This window comes from Lepisma saccharinum, chromosome 1, assembly GCF_977018435.1.
Source record: "Lepisma saccharinum chromosome 1, izLepSacc3.1, whole genome shotgun sequence".
Taxonomy (NCBI): domain Eukaryota; kingdom Metazoa; phylum Arthropoda; class Insecta; order Zygentoma; family Lepismatidae; genus Lepisma; species Lepisma saccharinum.
This window is the reverse complement of record NC_139229.1, coordinates 197,115,140-197,137,040: the sequence shown is the minus strand read 5'-3', so window position 1 is coordinate 197,137,040 and position 21,901 is coordinate 197,115,140. Positions and strand designations below refer to the sequence as shown.

At 37.1% G+C, this 21,901-nt stretch overlaps 1 protein-coding gene across 1 annotated transcript in view; it reads left to right on the top strand.

Annotated features, from left to right (window-relative positions):
- The window catches only part of LOC145991067 (uncharacterized), a 77,914-nt gene that overhangs the window by 24,744 nt on the left and 31,269 nt on the right, over positions 1-21,901 (top strand). Inside the window, exon 3 of the mRNA XM_083126789.1 lies at positions 13,180-13,332. Within this exon, the coding sequence (XP_082982915.1) occupies positions 13,180-13,332 (153 nt within the window). The remainder of the gene's footprint in view (positions 1-13,179; positions 13,333-21,901) is intronic.

Genomic DNA, 21,901 nt, shown 5'->3' with positions numbered 1-21,901 from the left:
GAGCAGCAAAGCAGCCACGCTATGCACCCATCCATAGCAGTTTTAATGCCCAACTTAGGGATTATCGGTTTGTATCAGAGCCAAGATGTGGCATTCAGAATTTTTGAACAGTGTAAATCCTGATCTGCAGGCAATTCTAAATGCACAAAATGGCTCTTATAAGTTGTCCCTCAAATTGTTTACACAATATAAGAAACCAAACGGCACAAAATTTACACAGCCCCACATAACAGAAACTGTACCGGTATATTCAAATGCAAATTCAGATACAATAATAAGCAGGTTGATAGATCAATTGAATATTAAACACTCTGAATTTGCGGCAAAAGAGTCTGGATGGAGCCTATGCGGCTCTCCACACAAGTTATATGTTAATATTTCTGAATTTAGCCCATTGCAAGGATCTACATATCTGCCATTACCTGATAATATTAAAAACAGAAGAGCCGTAGTTAACATAGAAAATACCGACCAGAAATGCTTTTTGTGGTGTATATTAGCTGCTTTGTTTCCAGTTTCAAGGCATCCTGAGAGAATAACTTATTACAAACAACATGAACATTTTTTTGACGATGCAATGAAGGGTTTGGAATATCCAATGTCTGTTCAGAATATTGATAAATTTGAAAAAAAGGCCAGGGATATCAATGGCAAACAATTATCTATTAATGTATATATTTGTTCCACTGGCAATTGCTTGATAGCACCTCTCAGAATCAGTGATGATGATTCTGCTGTTCCGATTGATCTGCTCTTAATTGAAGAGGATGGCACATATCATTACACTCTGATACACAGTCTTGAAGCTTTAGTCAGAAAACAATTAGACAAATCTAAGACAATATTCAAGTTGTGCAGAAGATGTTTATGTGTATTTGATGGTAGAAAAATGGTGAATGGGGTTCGGGAAGTGAATGCAGAAATTGCTAAAAACAAATTAATTGAGCATCTGAAATACTGTGGCAATCATAAACCTGTTCATATGGTGATGCCCAATCCAAGTGAAAATTGCAAATTCAAAAAGTTTGAAGCCTTGTTGGAACACCCAGCATATATAATCTGTGATTTTGAATCAAACCTCAAACCTCTTGCATTCTGTAGCCCAGACCCTGATGAATCTTCAATTACACCATACCAGTTACATGAACCTTCCAGCTTTTGTTATATAGTTATACGGGATGGTGTAGCTAGTGAACCACACTTATACATGGGACCAGATGCCATCAAAATATTTGCACATAGAATAGAAAATGAGTGCCGTGACATAGCATCTAACATCTTATTAAAATCAAAACCTATGTTGCCTTTAACAGAGAAACAGATTGAGGATTTCAACAATGCAGAAAAATGCCCGGTATGTGATTCTGAATTTTCAGATACAAATATCAAGGTGAAACACCATTCTCATACAGATGGTCGATATAAACAGGCTCTGTGTAATAGCTGTAATATTAAGATCAAGAGACCAAGATTTGTCCCCATATTTTGCCATGGAGCATCCAATTATGATTTCCATCATCTGATCAGGTACGAGGGGTTTGACAAGCAGAATTTAAATATTTTAGCTGAAAATGATGAGAAATATATATCTATTAGCAAGATAATTAAAGTTAATGGTGTTTCTATTCACATAAGATTTCTTGATTCATACAGAATTTTATCTGCTAGCCTGGCTACACTGGCCACTCAATTATCTGATGATCAATTCAAAATCACACGTGCATTATTTCCAAATCAGGACCTGAAATTAATTAGGCGAAAGGGTGTATATCCTTATGACTATGTTACAGATTTTTCTAAATTTGATGAGTGTTCCCTGCCACCACAACATGAGTTTTACAGCAAAATCAGAGGATCTGGAATCACTGATGATGATTATCACCATGCTCAATTGATGTGGAACAATTTAAAATGCCAGACATTTGGTGATTATCACATGGCATATTTGAAACTTGATGTGACCCTCTTAGCTGATATAATGCAGGCATTCAGAAAATCATCAATGCAAAATTATGGACTGGACCCAGTGTATTTTTACAGTGCCCCGGGCCTAGCATGGGCTGCAATGTTTTTAAACACCAAAAAGCCATTGGATCTGATCCAAGATCAAGATATGTATCTGTTTATGGAACAAGGTATAAGAGGGGGGATGGTGCAATGTTCTCAGAGATATGCCAGAGCAAATAACAAATATATGCGTGATTATAATCCAGAATTGCCATCAAATTATATACAGTATGTGGATGCAAATAGCCTCTATGGTCATGCAATGAAGCAAAAACTGCCATATGCAGGGCTTGAATGGGTTGAAGATTTTAATATTGAGGATCTTCAGAACTATGATGACAGAGAACATGGCCTGTTCTTAGAGGTTGATGTGATAATTCCAAAAAATTTACACAACAAATTTTCTGATCTGCCCCCAATTCCTGAGGTTCAGTGCTCACCTGGCTCTAAACAGAAGAAGCTCATGATGACACTGGAGCCAAAACAAGGCTATGTCACATATTACAAAAACCTCCAGTTCCTGATGAAACATGGTGTTCAAGTAACCAAACTTAGAAAAGTTTTGAGGTTCAGGCACTCAGAATGGTTGAAACCATATATTAATACAAACACGGAGCTTCGAACATCTGCAAAGAGCGAATTTGATAAGGGCTTGTTTAAATTGATGGTTAATTCTGTGTATGGCAAAACAATTGAAAATGTCAGAAAACATACCGATGTTAAAATAATTACTGACCCCAGCCTGAGCAAAAAATTGGTTGCAAAGCCTAATTTCAATTACAGAAGAATTTATGATGAAAATATGGCACTTTTCAACATGAAAAAAACAAGGATTAAGTTTGATAAACCTATTTATGTAGGGGCTGCAATATTGGATTTGTCCAAATTACATATGTTAAAGCTCTATTATGATGTGCTGAAACCTTTTTATGGTGATCGTGTAAAATTGATGTACATGGACACGGATAGTTTTATTCTTGATATTAAAACAGAAGATGTTTATAAAGATATGACCCAGCCTGAATTGTTTCAATATTTTGATACTAGTGAACATACAAAAATTCAACACCACCACAACAAAAAAGTGCCCGGCAAGTTAAAAGATGAGACACTTGGTGATGTTATTGTGAAATTTGCTGGGTTAAGTGCCAAGATGTACAGTTTTATAACATGTAGTGCTGTTGCTGCCAAAAAGGCCAAGGGCATTGGCAAAGTAACTGTTGAAAAAGAGCTTAAATTTGAAGATTATGAAAATTGCCTCAAATCCCAGAGTTCAATCAAAACATCAGAATCCAGAATTCAGAGTGTGGATCACTTTCTGACTAGCAATATTGTAAGAAAAGTGGCTCTGGACCCACATGATGATAAGAGATGTATTTTATCATGTGGCATACATACTTTACCATGGGGTCATTGTGATTTGAAAAATGGCAATCAATGCCCAATTACAGAGCATGATTTGGAATAAATAAACATGCCTATGAACTTATTTGGGTTCAAAAAACAGGCTATTATGGAGCTGCCAACACCACAAGCCTCTCCTGATATGCTGTCTAAGCTGAGTGGCTTGTTAATTATTCATCTGAACAGCATATTTACAGATGTTGATGATAAAACAGGCAAAATATTATACATATTTAACAATAATTTGAATCATTACCAATTACCTGTAGGTGGGCAATTACAATTTATTACAACCCCTGAGGGTGATGTTAAAATTTCAGTAGGGAGAAATATTTATAGAATTAAGCACTCAAACATGGTTTCTGGCACTGTTTATACTGTTTCTGCTGGTGACTGCTTATATATTGAGGTCCCTGGATCATATGACAAGCTTATACCCTTTTTTATAGAATTAAGAATCAGATACTCTATTATAAATAACTACTAAACAAAATGCCTAATGATATTTTTGGTCATACAAGACATGAAGATCACAGTGATGAGATTCTGATGCTTGATGTCAGAGTCAAGAAATTAAGAAGTGATTTACAAGCTTTACAAACTACACTCAATGCCAGTCTTCAATTAGAAATTACAAATTTACAATCACAATGCATGGACCCTCTTCTTAAAATTGATTCTGAACTCAAATTGCTGCTTCAGAAATATACTGATCTGGCTACATTGGATAATTTTCAAAGTTTAGAAGAGGCTGTAGCAGCTCTTCAAGCCAAATTTAAGACCCAGGCCACCAATTCTGAGCAATTAAAACAACAATTGGAACAGCAAATAAATAATGTCCAGACACAACTCCAAACAATTGTCAAAAGCATAAAATCACAAGAAGATTTTGATCTAGTGATTTCCACTCTAAAAGAACAGATTCAGTCACTCCAGATACCTAATCTGGACCCTCTGAACAATGCCATAGCCGAGGTTAAAGAAAAAATTGAGACACTTGAAAATTTTATGAACAATTTGCCATCTTCTGATGCTTTGAATGCAATAACTCGGAGTGTTGCAAATATTAAGCTGCAACTTGAAACATATGAAGATTTTGGAAAAATTCAAAGTTCCATAACCCATCTTGAAGGTACAATAGCAGCAGTGCAAAGTGATTTGACAAATGTACTAGAATCTCGCCTGCCCGGTATTGTAGATACCCTTGTTAGTGTCCAGCAACAAATCACAAAGCTTGAAAACCTCAACACTGAATCTGAACTATCTCATTTTCATCACTTGATCGATGATATCCAAACAAAGCTTGAAATTTTACAACAATCAACACCCTCCCAGGCAGATATAGCCCTGCTCCAAAATGCTATGCAAAATGTGGCTGATGCTTCTGAATTAAACAATGTAAAATTGGCACTTGAATTTTTACAAAATACTGTGTCAAATCTGCCTACATCACAGGAACTTAAAAATATTAAGAGGGCAGTGAATCGCATATTGAAATCAGAAGATATCAAGAATATCCAAGCAGAGATCAAACAACTCACTCAGACAGTGGCCACTCTACCAACAAATCAACATATTAATGAATTGCATGCCCTGTTTGAGGATATCAGAAGACAGGTCCATGATCTTACTGCTCAAAATTCAAAATTGGCAGTTGTTGAAAATTTGCAACAAATTGTAGCTAATATCAAGCAACAGCTAGGGACCATGGAATCCAATCAAGCAAATGCTCTGTCTGTTTTTGCCACCCAGCTACAAGAAATTGTGCAACAATACAAGAGACTTGCTGTGGACATAAAAATAAAGCCCGTCCATGATGATGTTGTTAGAACCATCAATGAGCACCTTGAATCTGTAACAAGCAGATTGCTCACAGCAGAAAAAGAAATAACAGGCATAATCGAGAATCCAAAACATACAGTAATTCTTGAATTGAACAGCATCCCCAACAGAGAATATGATTCTCCATTTACACCAGGTGGCAAAATATATATGCTGTCCCCTGCACAATTTTATTACCAATTTTTTGTTGGGGGCACATTGAGACCAATCAAGATCAAATATTGGCTTCAACCACAGGCACACCACTACCCCACCTTATCAATAACAAATGCTGACAACAAACCAAAAATCACCAGTGTGGAATTGGAGGATTTTACAGATCCCAATACATTAGAAACAGCCTATACTGAAGATGATGGCTCTCTGGAATTTAAAATACAAATAGGGGACAAATTATATTTAGAAAATCCTGTAGTATCAGCTGCTGAACACCCTATAATTGCAATATTCTTGTTTACATATTATGTCTAGAAAAATTATTGTTGATGAATTACACAGACAGGCCAGACATAATTTTAAGAGACTGCCAGTAGTCACAAAGGGCATAGATGATTTATGGCAGAGCGACTTGATTGAAATGGCAAGTGGACAGTTGAAAAACTTAGACAAAATCAACAAGGGCTACAAGTATCTACTTACTGTGATAGACACTTTTTCAAAATTTGCCTGGGCTGTGCCACTCAAATCCAAGACTGGAAAATGTGTTACAGAAGCCATCAGAACAATCATCAATCAGAGTGGAAGATCCCCGCGCTATTTGCAAACAGATAATGGCAAAGAATTTTATAATTCAGTGTTTCAACAATTTATTAAAAGCCAGGCAATAAAACATTATTCGAGTTACAGTGACCTCAAGGCCTCAATTGTAGAGAGATTCAACAGAACCTTAAAAAATCTTATGTATAAACAATTTACACTTCAAGGTAATTATAAATGGATTAATATTCTTCCAGAACTTCTACATAAATATAACAACTCGGTCCATTCCACAATCAACATGAAACCCTCTGAAGTAACTTCATCTGATGAGCAAAAATTGATCAGCACTGTTTATTATCCTAGATACCAGCCAACAACAAGAAAAGCCAAATACAAGATTGGTGATCAAGTAAGAATAAGCAAATATAAGCACTTATTCAAAAGAGGCTTTACAAGAAACTGGAGCACTGAATTATTTACAGTGGTTCAGGTTAAACCCGGGACCCTTAACACATATATAATAAAAGACCACCGAGGAGAAATTCTCAAAGGCCGGTTCTATGAACAAGAGCTCAGCAAAACTAAACAGCCTGACACATATCTCATAGAAAAAATTATCCGCAGAAAAGGCAACAAGTTATTTGTCAAATGGCTGGGTCATCCGGAAAACAGCTGGATCGATGCAAACAAAGTGATAATATGAGCACCTGGGATGTTATAAAAAGGCTGCCAGAACCTGAACAGCAGAATAAGAGAAATGGCAACTTGCTACCTGATAATATTAGGTGTCTTATTGTTGGGCCATCTGCTTGTGGTAAAACTACACTAATGATTGATAATTTTTTATTGGCACCCAACTGGTTAGACTGGAAAAACAGGCACTTGTATGTCTTCTCTAAGAGCTTGGAACAATTAAAATATCAGCAGCTGATGAAGCTATATGATGGACTGGATATTGCCACTTTTGAATCAGATGTTAAGCCACTCCATGAATGTCTCGATAATTCTGTTGTTGTGTTTGATGACATTATACTGGATAATCAAAACAAGGTTAGAAATTTCTTTACACAGGGCCGACACAAAAACATTGATTGCTTCTACCTGGCACAGACTTTTTCAAAAATACCGAAGCAGCTGATCCGAGACAACAGCAATTTTATATGTGTGTTTCATCAAGATCATACCAACCTCAAACACATACATGATGAATATGTAGGTGGGGACCTGAGCTACAATGATTTTTCCAAGTTTTGCAGCAGGTGCTGGAACCAGGACAGTTATGGGTTTGTCACAATTGATATGACAAGAACACCTAATAGTGGCAAATACAGAAATAAAATCAACAATTTTCTAGACGTAGAGACGTATATAAATAAACATGAAAAGGCCAATGATTAATGATCTTAAGTTAAGAGATTATCTTGTAAAAAGATTTAAGGGATGGAAATCAGAGAACCGGGGAATTTATGAAAAACACAAGCAAACAGAACAGCCTGTAATTGATGCTATTAATAATTTAGGTAAAAATATCAAAACTGTTACAGAACAAAATCAAAACTTGATCACAGAGCTTGTACCTGTAGCTGCAAGAAACATATTAGATTATCCATTCACCCCACTTTCCAGTATTCATACACCTAGTCCTATTGCTCCTAGAAGAATTGAAGCTACTCAGGATCCTATTGAATTAGGTCTTCTTGCTCAAAAATATTTAACAACACCTAAAGACAACAAAGATGAGGTGTTTGGCTTATATGCTGACACAGAGCTTGATGGCAGTATCATACATAGAATTGGCAATTTTAGGGTAACATTTATGGGAGATGATATAATTGTATATTCAGAATCTCGTCTCGGAGAAAAAGGTGCTTTTGTTAAGTACACCGGCACACCTGGATTGTGGGAATTGATGACTAGGAAAAGGCCTGGCAGCTATACAGATCAAGATTATGAGGATTACAAAGAAATATTAATAAAATCAGATGCTCTATACCAGAACAATGATCCCACACAAAAAAGAGTCAAGTCGAGCAGTGGAGCAAAATACAACAATTTAATCAAGCCCATATGGTCACAAATCAAGACTGGCAGTGGGATCAAACAATACAACACCCTGCCTAAAGAATTTGTGTGGGTTGATGATGTCAGGAAACTTGTAGATAGGCTATTGGTGATAGCTGGGGAAGAAAATGCTGGGAACCACAATTTTTACAATGAAAAGGTTGGAATTATGGACATGATAAGCACCAAATTGTCTAATTTTATAGTGAATGACACTAAGGGGATTGGATATCTCATAAAAATTATTAATACTCTACCACCTAAATTTTGGAATATTTCTGAGGGCCGGGGCCTTGTTAATGACATTATAAACAAGCTGCCATTTGAACTACACATTCCAGGCTATCAGTATTGTGGTCCAGGTACAAAATTGGACCATAGATTAAACAGAGGTGATCCTGGTGTCAATCCTTTAGATGCTGCTTGTAGAGACCATGACATAGCATACAACACACATTCTGATCTTGACAAAAGACATGTTGCAGACAAGAAATTAGAAGAGGCTGCATTTGGTAGATTTGTAAGCAAAGATGCTTCTTTGAGTGAAAAAATAGCAGCATTGGGGACCACCATAGCTATGAGCACCAAACAAAAACTGGGGTGGGGTTTGTGAATATGTATATAATAAACATACAATGAAGGCCAAGGGTGTTATGTATCAAATACCTTATGCAGGTCTCAAATCTCTTAAAACTATTGACAGCCTTTTGACCAAAAAGCAGCGCAAGAAAAAAAATTCTTGTATTGCAAAGGGCCATGGTATGAAATTGTTGCTTAGTACCCCCCAATTAAAAAAATTACAGCAATCAAGAAAAAAATCACATGTGGGGGGATTCATATTTACCATCCCTGCCATCTTAGCTGCTCTCGGGGCTGTTGGGAGCTTGGCTGGGGGATCAGCTGCCATAGCAAAAACAGTAATAGATGCCAAGAAGAATAGGGCAGAATTAGATGAGCAGAGGCGCCATAACCTGGCAATGGAGAAACAAGGCAAAGGTGTTAAGAGAGCCATGAATAAGTTTAAAAAAAACAAGAGCCGCTTACAAACCAAGATATTGAAGCTTTAATCAAGCCACTGGGCATCAAACATTTTAGAGGTGTGTACATGTCTGATTCTTTACCGGAACAACCACTCAACAAAGAGTGTGGCATTGTTAATTTGGATAAGTACAAAAATCAGGGCACTCACTGGATTTGTTATCTTAAATATTTAAAAAATGAGGCATTTGTGTTTGATTCATTTGGAGGTGTTCCACCTGAAAATTTAATAAAATATTTAAATTCAGCTAATCTTTATTACAATAATGCCCGTGTTCAAAACTTCAAAGATGTTAATTGCGGACATTTGTGTTTATCTGTTCTTAGATATATGTCTCAAATAAATAAACCATCAATTGAAGATTTTCAAAAGGCCTTGTGGTATCTGAAACATCATGGGGGTATTCCATCTCACCAGCCAAAATTCAATATTGAAACTCAAATTACATGATGACATAGTGTATCCCAAAACAATAGCTCTCAGAGCATTTTATGGCATGTACCTGATCCCCAATATTACACACCACAACAACACAATTGCAGTAGGGGATGAAAAAATTGTCATCACTCCAGGGCAATATAATCTGTCCACTCTAAATGCTCAATTACCCAGAGGTGTAGTGTTAAGTCAAAATTCTGTCACTCACAGAGTAGAAATTGTTTCTGCTACAGAAACAGTGGATCTGGGTACCATAGGAGAGCTGTTAGGCTTTGAGAACAACACAAAACTTAAACCAGGCATCAAACACACTGCTATGAATATACCTAAATTCTTAGCCATAGAGACTCTGAATATTCACTGTAATGTGGCCGAGGGTATGATCACCAAATCAAACGGCATAGGCACTCACAAACAAACAGGCATCATTGCAACATTCAAACCTAATTCTGAATTTATGGAGCCAATCATCTACAATCCATCCCCAACATTATATTTTCCTGTGTGCCATAATAGAATAGATTATATTGAATTGATGGTCACTAATGAAAAAGAAGAATTAGTTGATTTTGCTGGAGCCACAACAACTGCAATCATAGAGATTAATATTTAAATAAAAATACATACAATGGAAAATATTGAGAGTTATGAGTTACAATCATTCCCCCCAAACAGGAGGACATTTGCAAATTTAAATCAACCCAACACAGAGATTGAGGTTGATCTTGATGTAGGGGATGGATTTATACACCCCCACAGAGCAGATCTATACATCAAGTTTGATGTTGTAAAGCTCGATGGAACAGATTATCCGGCAAATTCAAATATAAGACTTGTAGATAATTTTGTGCCACATCTATTCTCTGAAATTGAGGTCAGAAAGCATGGTGTTGTTATAAACAGAGTGGATTATCCCGGCATTACCTCCACAGCTTTGGCCACATTAAAATTATCCAAAACCGAGGCTTCATACTACAAAATAGGTGGATTTGAGGCTGGTGATAAGATATTATCTAAGAACCACACAGTGCTGTTCCCCATGCGCCTGTTGCCAGGATTCTTCTCGGATTTCAAAGATATTATGTGGAAGGGTGGTTTAAGAATCACATTTAGAAGAGCTGCAAATGATAATAATGCTTTGATGAGGTACAGTACAATAAACCCTACAGGAGAAGCTCTGCCCAATACCCTACCTGATGCAGGCAAATGCATTATTCAGACTATGGAGTTAAGAATCCCGGTTGTTGAGTATGAAGCCAGTTATGCTCTTAAATACAAAGCTGATATAATAAAAAATCCACAGGTTCCTCTGCAATTTTATACATATCAATGTGTACAGAAGCCTGCATCTGGTACTTATTATGAGTTTGATGCTACAAATTCATTCTCCAGTATACAATATGACATGCCTGATTTTGTGGTGGTATTGTTTCAGACTGGGAGACACAACAAACAGGAAAAAAATTCAAGTAAATTTGATAACTGCAACATCAAGAACATATATCTTAAAAATGGCAGAAATGAGGTATTTCCTAGAGAAAATTACAATTTAGACATGTCCAAGGATGATTTCCTCAAATTATATGAAGCATTTTCTTCCTTCAAACGTGTCACTACTGGCAATACTGACATGTATTACACACCAGATGAATTCAAAGCACAGAGACCCATGTTTGTAATCAACACTTCAAAAAGAAAACAGGTTGTGGTGAATGACAGGACAAACATTAAAATTATCTGTGAATTCCATGAGGCATTACCTGATGACACCATATGTAGTGTTATTCTCATAGGGGAAAAATCATATGTTTATGATGTAAGAAATGAGAGGGTCACAGAGCAATTCTAGAGGGTCTCTGCATATAATATTTTAATATTAGATATACAATTTGAACCTGGTATCCAATTGAACTTAAACCAGAAGTAAATATGTGTGTATGTGTGTGTGTATATGTGTGTATGTGTGTGTGTCTTGGCCTAGTTTTAAGTGTGGCCAAAAAATTGACAAGTTTATGGACAACAATCAAGCTGATGCAACTTTTGTAAGTATGAACAAATCAATCTGAGGGGGTTCATACTTTCTGAGAAATTCCCGAGGGCATTTTTTACAAAACTCTTGGATTAGAGGGGGTTCCACACTTGAGTAAAAAGCTCATATGAGCATGTTGAGCTTGTTTTAAGTATAGCCAAATCTGCTTGAGGGGGGTTCATACTTTCGTGGGTTTATCCTATAGCCAATTACACTACTCACAGTTTTACTGAAATCAGTTGTGTTATACCGTATCAATTCTATACAATTTCATACTTTATTATGACCACAAAGGTAATTACTCTCAATTCTTGTCTATCAGAAGCACAACCACGAAGCAGTCGCTAGGACCTCGAAGTATTTCTGAGTAAAGATATTACATCAATCTTTGTCCGGCACCAGGTTAACATACAACTTTGAGGAAGTAAAGATGGGTATCGACCTTTTGTTTACAACAGCAATCCTTGGAGAATAAATAGTGTGTATTCTGATAGAGGGGGATCAGAGTCCGTTCGCCAGTTGATCAGTGAGATCTGAACAGAGAGCAGAGCATTGTAGACACTACATGAGAGGGAGTGGTCTTGCTACGCACATCGGTCTGAAGTCCTGATGCAGGTCTGACACCAAAGGTAGTGGTGCAGTTACACTCTACCTATACTTCGACATCGGTAAGAACAAGTCTATGTTCTTCTTCCATACCCCGAGTCTTCGGAGAACATCAGCTTCTGGTTGAAACAGGTTTTTTCCTTACATCATGCTGAGACAATCTTAGGAGACCTAAAGTCCAAATTAGTGCGTATTGTGTGTTCATTTGCCGTTCTAAGCTATCCAGGTACAACCTCTTGCATGAGGATTAATCGCCAAGCGAGTACGAAAGATGAAAAGTACTAACGCAACTCAAGGGACGTGTGAAGGTCTCAGGTTAAGATCCCCGGTTCCTAAGGGAACGATACGATACTTCCCGTGAAGCATTGTTGAAACAACACGGGAGTCCATTCTCTTGGTTCTCTTCCGACCGAGGCAAACATATGAGTAAGTCGCAGTGGCAACCATGCCAGAGTAAGCTTCGGCTGCCTGTGAACCGAAATTCTCACCAACTGGCATCATGACTGGTCGTGGTCTCTCCAAGAAAATTGAACGAGTTGAACATATTTACCGGACATTGCACCATCGACATTCACTCGTTCAAATCTTTATATAACTTTTTGAACGGAAACTTATTCAGTGGCTCCAACGTTGTTAAACAGCACATCGATGACTTTTTCGCCCAATTCTACGCTACGTTTTGGCATTTCGAAGTTGCCAGAACGATGCCCCAAGGTCATCGAGAAAAGTGGATAATAATTTGCGGAATAATAACGTTTTTCGCAATATCTCAATATTTGTTTTCTTTTGTAAGTATTTTAGTTCATGTTGTTAGTTACTTCGTTACTTTAGCCACTTAGTTTTATTTTTGTTAAAATAATACATTTAATAATAATATCGAATAATATTTATATTGCACATACATCTCCTCAATTTTGCAAATGCAAGAGTCAAGGTTAGTGAAATAATGGCGTAAAATCTGCATTCAAATATTGATTTCTCTATGAAAGCAATTTGAACGTTAGTTTATTAGATAATGTATCCACGACTATAATAAACTCTTACGTATTTTCAGAATATGCTTCTATTGGAGAAATTTGAACCATGCATGGTATACCAAGATAGCAAGTTTGTGATTGATGATGTCGACCTTAAACGGATTAATGATACATCAATGGAGATACTAGCCCTAATTGAACTGAAAGTAGAACTCGACGATTCATTCAGAGTAAGGGGAAAATTCTTGTAATGTTTCCATTTTAATCACACACTATACACATTTATGAAAGTATCAATTTTATTAGTATGAAAACTTTGACAAAGTGAAAAATTGACTATTAACTTGACTAAGAGTCGGTTTTTCAAAGTCCGGATTAACAAATTTGAGTTTTTACCATTTGGAGGTTGAGTGGCAGACCTGCCTTAACCCGTGCTCCATCTGATGGTGCCCGACGTAACTATAACAGCAGTTGCAAACAAACATGACTACCTCATCGACCGAAGTAAAATGCAAATATCCATGAAACCTGTCAGACTGGCGAAATAGCTGCTCAGTAGCTCCTTCTAACCTGCCTGATGATGGTACCGAAGGGTTGTAAGGTTCCGTCGTGATCAACACATATCAACAGGTGAATGACTATGAAGAGCGACGCATAGCGTTACGCAAATTAGGAAGGAAAACATAACAGCTGATGAGGGAAAACGCTCAAAATCAAAATAAAACAAATAATATCTCTTTAAAATCATCATTGCTTAGCTGCATGGCTGGGGAGAGACCTGCTCTCGATCGCCAGCTCTAAACTTCGAAGGAGACGAAGAAAGTGAGCGGAAACATCCATCGCGACACTTTAGGCTGCTCTCATACTGAACTAGGCTTCGTGGCGGTTCCTCTCTCGAACCTTTAGGCCACCCTCTGTCGTGAGTGTCCTCGAGCATAAATCGCCTTCGAAAAACTATACAATCGCAGCTATTACATTTAAAAAAATCACGAAGACAAAGCGTCCATCCTCATCTTTACCTTCCTGTTTCCTTCAATCACCTTTCAATATCCTATTTCATCGGTTTCTTCACCTCGGCTAAAACTCAGTGGGCTAATGGGATACTCTGACCCCTCTCAGGTACGGGTATAGTAGTACAAATACGTGGGATATGAAGCTTCGACTGTTATGTACTAAATCATTTAACAGGCTATGGAAAAAGGGAGATTTTATAAATGAATAACATCTGTTTCTGAAGAAAGGTCTGCGTCTTTAGTAGGCTTCTTTATGGGCAATTATTTTCCTGAAGATGGTTTATTTTCAAGATACTTTTATAAATTTACATCTTAGTTACAGATCTCCATAAATAAAGGACAGAACAGATTTCTTTCTTATAATTAAATCTACGCGACTTTTGCAGTTTATTTACATAATATGGATCAAGCTGTCATATCAGTTATATAAAGACGGCCAGGCGCTTGCTTGAAACTTTATGAACGCTCCTTGACATAATGAAGCATAACTTTGACGTGACTGGCGAAGGTTTTAAGCATTGACTCCGATTTTAATATAAATTGGACATTATGGTCTGGCTTCAAGATATATGCAGAAATACAAACTGCTATAATTCGTAAAATATTAGAGACATCGACTTGATATCGGGTATGGCAACATGTTAGCATGTTCACAGGGCGAAACCTAACCATGCCAGATATCAATAATGAATAACTTGATCAATAAATAATAATCATGGAGACGAAATCATCTGAACTTATTCTTCCGTATGATGGCATGTTAGCATGCCCACAGGGCGAACCTACTCATACGGCAGAATAACATTAAGTCCTGTTGCATTATGCAACAATTGAAAATATATTACGTATAAGTCTCGAAGAAATGAAACTGAATTATCACAAAGGTTGAAAGAAATCGTAAATTAACTTATTCTCACGCATGGTGACATGTTAGCATGTCCACAGGGCGAGCCTAACCATGCGTCAGAATAACAGTAAGTTCTGAGTCGAAATTTAACATTTTGTGAAGATTTTATTTAAAATTTCAGAAAACTTCAAAATAAAGTTTAAATTAACTTATTCTTTCGTATGGTGACATGTTAGCATGTCCACAGGGCGAACCTACCCATACGACAGAATAACTATGTCTCTAAGCTAATTTGGGAACGAAGACTGAGTTCTTGAACCCTCCCATAAAGGGAGCTGTGTATTTAAGATGTTAATCCATCGGAGTCGATAATGAAAATGCCCCAGAATTAGGTTCCTAAGCTGTATTTATACCCCCGCATGTCAAGCAGAGCGCCTCCCGTGACACAAAAGATAAACATAGCTACAGTTGTGATATGCAGAACTAATTTGTGTATAATGGCAATATTCTAAAGATTAAACAGTATGTTCCATAAGGTTCATTTTTCTATGTCTAAAACAACAGTTATGATCCTTAAAGTTTCTATAATATTCTCTACTATAAAGTTGTCACATTCTTAAAAACTTCTTTCCAATGTCCATAAGGCTTATATTACTAATAACTCCAACTGAAATTTAGCTCTTATGACTTTCATAATAGTTTGATTCTAAAACTGAGAACACATATTTTTGACTAATTGTCAACAACGAAAGATTTTGCTTTCAATAAGCTAGCAAATAACAAATTCTAAACTTCTCGAATGACAGAATTAGGTCATTAGTTCAACTATTAAATATCTCATCTTTCATAACGTTGTTATAGTGAATATAAACAGTAAAATAATTAAGAATAATATTAAATATGACCGAATCTTTGATATGATTCCGGAGGATCATATCAGGGTGAGGAGAGTCGTTATAAACTGCGGCTTCAACAAGACAATACCGGAATTCTAAAATAACTAGAGATTAGTTGTGATATCGATTGATCTATCACTGCTAGACTAGCTACTCTTCAGTGCACGTCACTCCCCTTATTATTATTATTTTCTTTTTTATGTACAGAAGCATGAATGTTTACTCTTCGAAATATCATTTTACGTTTTATGAGATCGATGTGTCTTCGTAATACAGAAAACTTGTGTAGATTTTTTTTCCCCCATACATGTCTTAATTTTTCAGTACAAGTGCTGGTATCTCGGTATTTACAATGCAACTTATGAATTTAACAGTCCCATGTTTCTTATTGTATTTCTAATTTTTCACACCAGGTAGTGCGAAAATGGAAATTTAAAACGAACTGAGAGGTTGCGTGTACAGTCAGAGAAAGTTGTTCGTGAGCCAGGTGACGTACAGTATCGTAACATCTTAAAGCCTGTTGTCTATGCAACCCAAATAACAAAATTGTCGCTTAGGTTTGCCTGGTGAACTTGGCTTCTCAGGAACGATTGAGTATCGACAGCACCGTGATTCATACCCCCAGGCCCAGCCATAACAAACAATAGCTGGGTGCCATGAGACCTCCAGGAAAAGTTTCAGGAATTGGTTTCTTAACAAAAATTACTCGTAAGGAAATATTTTCTTTACTGATATTAGAGTCATTGTCAAGAAAGTTCACTGTAGTGTTGGTTTTCATCAAATCATCATCGCGCAACACATGATGTCATTACAGATTTCCTTGAAAGAGATTGGAATAAAAACAACTACTTGACAAATGATAAGATGAATCGATATTCATTAGTCCTAACTTAGAATTTTGTGTAAGGCATGGATCACCATGTCATATCATCCATTTCATAACTTCATTATCATCCTCATCGCCTTAGTTGACGCAAGTGCTAAAAAAGCAATATAAAATAAGCAAAATTAATAAATTAATAAACGATATTTTGAGCGATTTTACGCAGCGACTCAGTTGCATGAAGAAAGAGTTTATTTAATCGAAAACCAAAGGCCCATCGTTCTTCTTCATTGTCATTTTCCATCCACTTTCCCTGCCACGATTAACCTGATGTTGATTAATGCAAAATTAATTAAAACAACCAAACAACGAAACTATCCACCAAGTGCACCAAACCGCCGCATATTATGAATAGGTAAACTACGTGATATTAAGCTAATCTAGAATTTAGTAATAAAATGGGAATTTCGGGGGGAGGGACCAGTTAAGTGGCTGCATGATCTATTATGTAATCACAATATCATTAAATTGAACGAAGCGTGTCTACACCTGCGTAAAGTGTCAGTCCCCGTGATGGAATATATAGCATAAAGCCAGGGCTTTAAGATCAAATTTTGCTTTGTTATTGTTTTTCTTAGTAATTGCCTCAGTTTTCTTCCTCTGTAGTTTAATTACTCATTCGACGATTTATGATTACGTTAAAATTAACATACACAATGAATCCATTTTGGTCTGGACTCGGACTCGAACTCGAACTCGGAACCTTGTTCGGCAAGAAATGCAAATTCTCCGTAAGGCATGAGTATTTCATTGGAGTTGTTCCTCTTTTTCCGTAATTTTATCAGTAATGTATTTCTTTAATATACAATAATAAATCACAACTAACTAAAAAAAATATATATTATATTGCATTTTCACGTGCGTATGTTTTTTGACGGTTAGAGTGTGAACTGGCACCTGTTTATTTAGATACTTCTTTGTGTTTCGTTCCTAGTTAAAGATGGAGAAAATGCTTATGGAATGATTAGGGCTATAAGAATTCCGTCCGTGTCGGACTGGTTAGCACAGTGCTCTACGATATCTGATGTCCTGGGTTCGAATCCCGCCGTGGGTATGGGTGTTCTTTGTGAGTATCCCTTCATCAATTTCATCATATCACACCTCGTCGTTCCGATTAGAATCAATGTGACAGAAAAACGACGCTAAATAAGAAAAAAAGGACTATAAGAAGAATTCTTATTTTCGGACGTGTCCTAGATTTTATAGTTGTGTCTGACCTCCGGAAGAAATTTGAAAGAAATCACAAATGTCTTATATTTTGGGCGTCACGTAACTTCAGATTAGATGGAGAAACAGAAAATCTGAGGGATGTCTGAGCTAATGTGGTTCCTCTGAGAAGTATGCTTAAAACAAAGAATGTGCACCATTGCTACCGGATGTTTGAAAAGAAAATCTAATCCTAGCTCAGAAATTACTTCCCGATTTTCTAGATCCAGAAAAGTCCGGATATATGTATAAAAATGCTTACTTTGTGAAGTTTTATCGATACTATAAGTGTGGGTAATTTGTTCGAAGAAACAAATTTCATTCCAGAAATTACATAAACAGTCATTTGAGAAATAAGGCACACAATTCTGGTTTCTCCGAGTGTATAGTACGTAGTATCTTCTATATTTCAATAACCAAGAACTTCCCGACTTTGTTTACGAAATGGTGAACTTCTTCCTTCCCGAATTCATGGATTGTTTTCCCTTGCTGGCCCTGTCTCGATGAAAAACATTCCGTCTTGCATACACAATTTGAAATCAGATACGATCGTGTAATTAATTAGCAGTTGGGGAATTTGAACTCAACACCACTTGAACATTAATTTTTGAGCTGAAGATGTTTCATATTTTCGTTATATGCTAGTAACCTAATATATTTTCTGCAAATGCGTTCATGTCCAACATTTTGAGACAATATGTCCTACGTTTTTCTGAAGAGTGATCTGAGAGCCCTATGTAAAATGGAAACTGTTTTTACTCAGTTTCTAATATAATTTATTCAAGCATTACCTTCAACTTCTATTTCCTTGTTATTACCTCCAATTCTTAAACGACTTTTTCCTCGTGCTCGACCTTTAGGTTCAGAAATGTTTACAACAACCCCATCTCCCGCGTGTAAATAGCAGGAAAGGCAATAACACTATGGAGAAAGACTATAATGTATACAATTTGTTTACTACTTATTTCACGAAAATATTATATTGCTAGCTTGATAGTACTGTGGATTGGAACAATACAATCAGCAAACAAAAAAAAAAATACCTGTTTTATACGCACATTGGAACGAGCGCAGGCCTGCTGTGCGTCACTCTGCCAGTGAAGGTCACTGATCGAAGAAGTTGGGGAGTTAGTGCTTATCTCTGCTCAGGGAAACACGGAAATCTTCGTTACTTTCTTTCCACCAGACTAATGGTGAACATTTACAGGAACGCAAGGAGTAGTATCGTATTCTATTGTAATTACATTTCGTGACGATTAAAAATATTATGACAATATATAAATCTCTTTTGTGACCTACACTGAACTTATGTTAAAGTTTCATTGACATGTGAAAGTGGAAATTTAGCGTTCCTTCTTCCTTACGATTTCTAAACAACCGAAGAGTGTGGTGAACGTGAAACTACTTATTGTTCGCAACAACGATATGTATTACAGTCATTACAGATATACATCGCAGAAGAAGTATTTATCAGATATACAAATGATACAAATGGTCTCTAATTAAAAAAAACATATTACATCACGCATCCAACGTAACATATATTCAGATTGATTCCAAACATCTGTTTTAGTTATTTTGCGTCGCTTTTTTACAGGTTTCGAACTTGGATCCTCTGGCTTTGAAGAGAGTTACGGTGATTTTTATTTTTATTTTCATTTGGTGTTTTAAGTCTACTTTATGCACAGCAAGGCTAATCGTGACTGGACCTACAGTTTAAAGTGTGCCTCCACCAGGGTATCGAACCCGGGACTCCTTGATTACAAGGCGACGCCGCTACCACTGCGCCATCGGGAAGGCTAAGAGAGAGAGAGAGAGAGAGAGTTGCGGTGAATACGCTAATGAAGAATTGAAAGTAGCCGAACGAATAAGCTATTCTTTAGTCAACATTTGGATTGTTAATGAATATTATGTCAGTTCAAATTGGGAAAAAACCAAACGAAATTTCCAGAGTGCGTTACAAATCGTTAATTATTCTCTCTCGACACATTACTTTGCTAGTAGATACGTGCATGCCAAGATGTCGAAAGGGCTACATTTCCAGTGTGTGGAGTTTAGAGTTATTTCGGATACGAATAATCTGAGAATGGAGTAGTGGGAAAAGGATCACCTCACACGTTTGAATTATACCCACCCCCCACACACGCGCGCACACACACGCACAGGATATTGGCCGTTGTTCTTATAACGAAATATCTTATGTATGAATTGTGTCAAGATAAATGGGAGCCTATTCGCATCCCTACGGAACTTGGAAGAAAGTCCATGTAGAGATTGGAAAGTTCTGTTCCGACAAAATCGGAATGTACAGTAAACTTAAAAACACCAAGCCATGAAGACGTGTAGGGGGTGTGGGGTTAAGGCCCCACGCTTTCTTGATCAGGCCGAAGGTGGGGATGATATGATCAGCAGTACGACCCTGAGTTTCCTTCAGGTACTAACTTTATACTACGCTGGGTGGACGCCGGAGCCACTTGAACAGGTGGACAAAATCCCGATTCTCCCCCGTCGGTGATCGAACCCAGATCTCTCGCATGGTAATAAAACGCCCTAACGACTGAGCTACTGCAACACATATAGTATAGTAGCCTACGTAATTAAGACAACAATTGTTTTAGCGTTTCGTTCAACGTTTTTAGGCAAATCATTTTCGGACATATAACGTGTAGCTCTTGTCGGCATCTCCGTCAGCGCCGCCCGTCACGTTTCTCCCGATCTCTCGGCTGAAGATCGAAATGAACGCACGGTATTTGGACCAGCAGTGAGCCGTCACAAATAGGCACCGTGACTAATTGTTACGATGTTTTAAAGATCACAAATTAGCACCTTTGGGCAGGTCACTAAATACATTCACTTTTAAGGTATACTCATTTTTCTATTGACAACAAGACATTTCTCATAACATGAGGGACACAATGTAATAGTTTCGATAAATTTAACAAATATTTCATTGGTTTCTTTATGAATTCTCACATAAATGTGACAAAACTGATTTATTATAAGCTTACCCATATATTTTATTATTCTAATAGTTATTAGTCCTTTTTAATTTTGGATTATCATGGTAAATTATAAATGTTCACACGAGGTATGGCACAGCATTGGAATTTTGTTATTTGTGTTAATAAGTCTAGATCAACACCCCTTTTCTCATCTTTTTGTCTACGAAATTATACTTTATCCTTTACCTAAGTTTGTCTATTCATCACACCAGTCAAGAGCTATCAACAGGAGAAGGATTTTCCCAGGGTATCTATTTGGGAATTAACATGAAGCAGTTTGGCCAATCACCAGAGAGGAGAACGGGATTCGAACCCGAATCCGAACGCATACCGATGGTATAGCTTCCCAGGAAAACTGCATGCAACAGCCATGTGAGCCAGACAGCCAGCCAGTATTTTAGTACATGCAACAAACACTTTCCACCCTTTCTATAAGAAGAAACTCCCACACCGGACAAAATTCTTCACTCCCTTTCCCCATCAATGCTCCCGCAAAAGAAGAACAGAAGACATGAAGAGGGAGCAGGGAAAAGAGCAGAATATCAGAGAGAAGAATGCACACCGTAGTTTTGTCCCCACAAACTACACACAATATGCTTCTGTTCCGAAAGTGCATTGCTTTCCACAAATATCACGCTACTTCCATCAAAAGTGCAGCTTACATAATCCAAGTCATCATTATGTGTAAACTTTCCCCCAAAATCTGCCAGTCTTTGTAAATTTCACCCAATGAAGAAGCAGAAATTCATCAAGGACGTATCCTAGTGTGTCCACTTCTCACCTCTATACACTTCCATTACAAAATGTCCATGACCCCTCCCACAAGGTCATGCCGTAGTGTTTACAAAAGTGCATTTTATATGACACTTAACGAGTCACATTCAACTCTACAACTTTCATGTAAAGCAGTTTTACACCCACAAAGAAGAACCTTCCAGTGTGTGCAACCTGT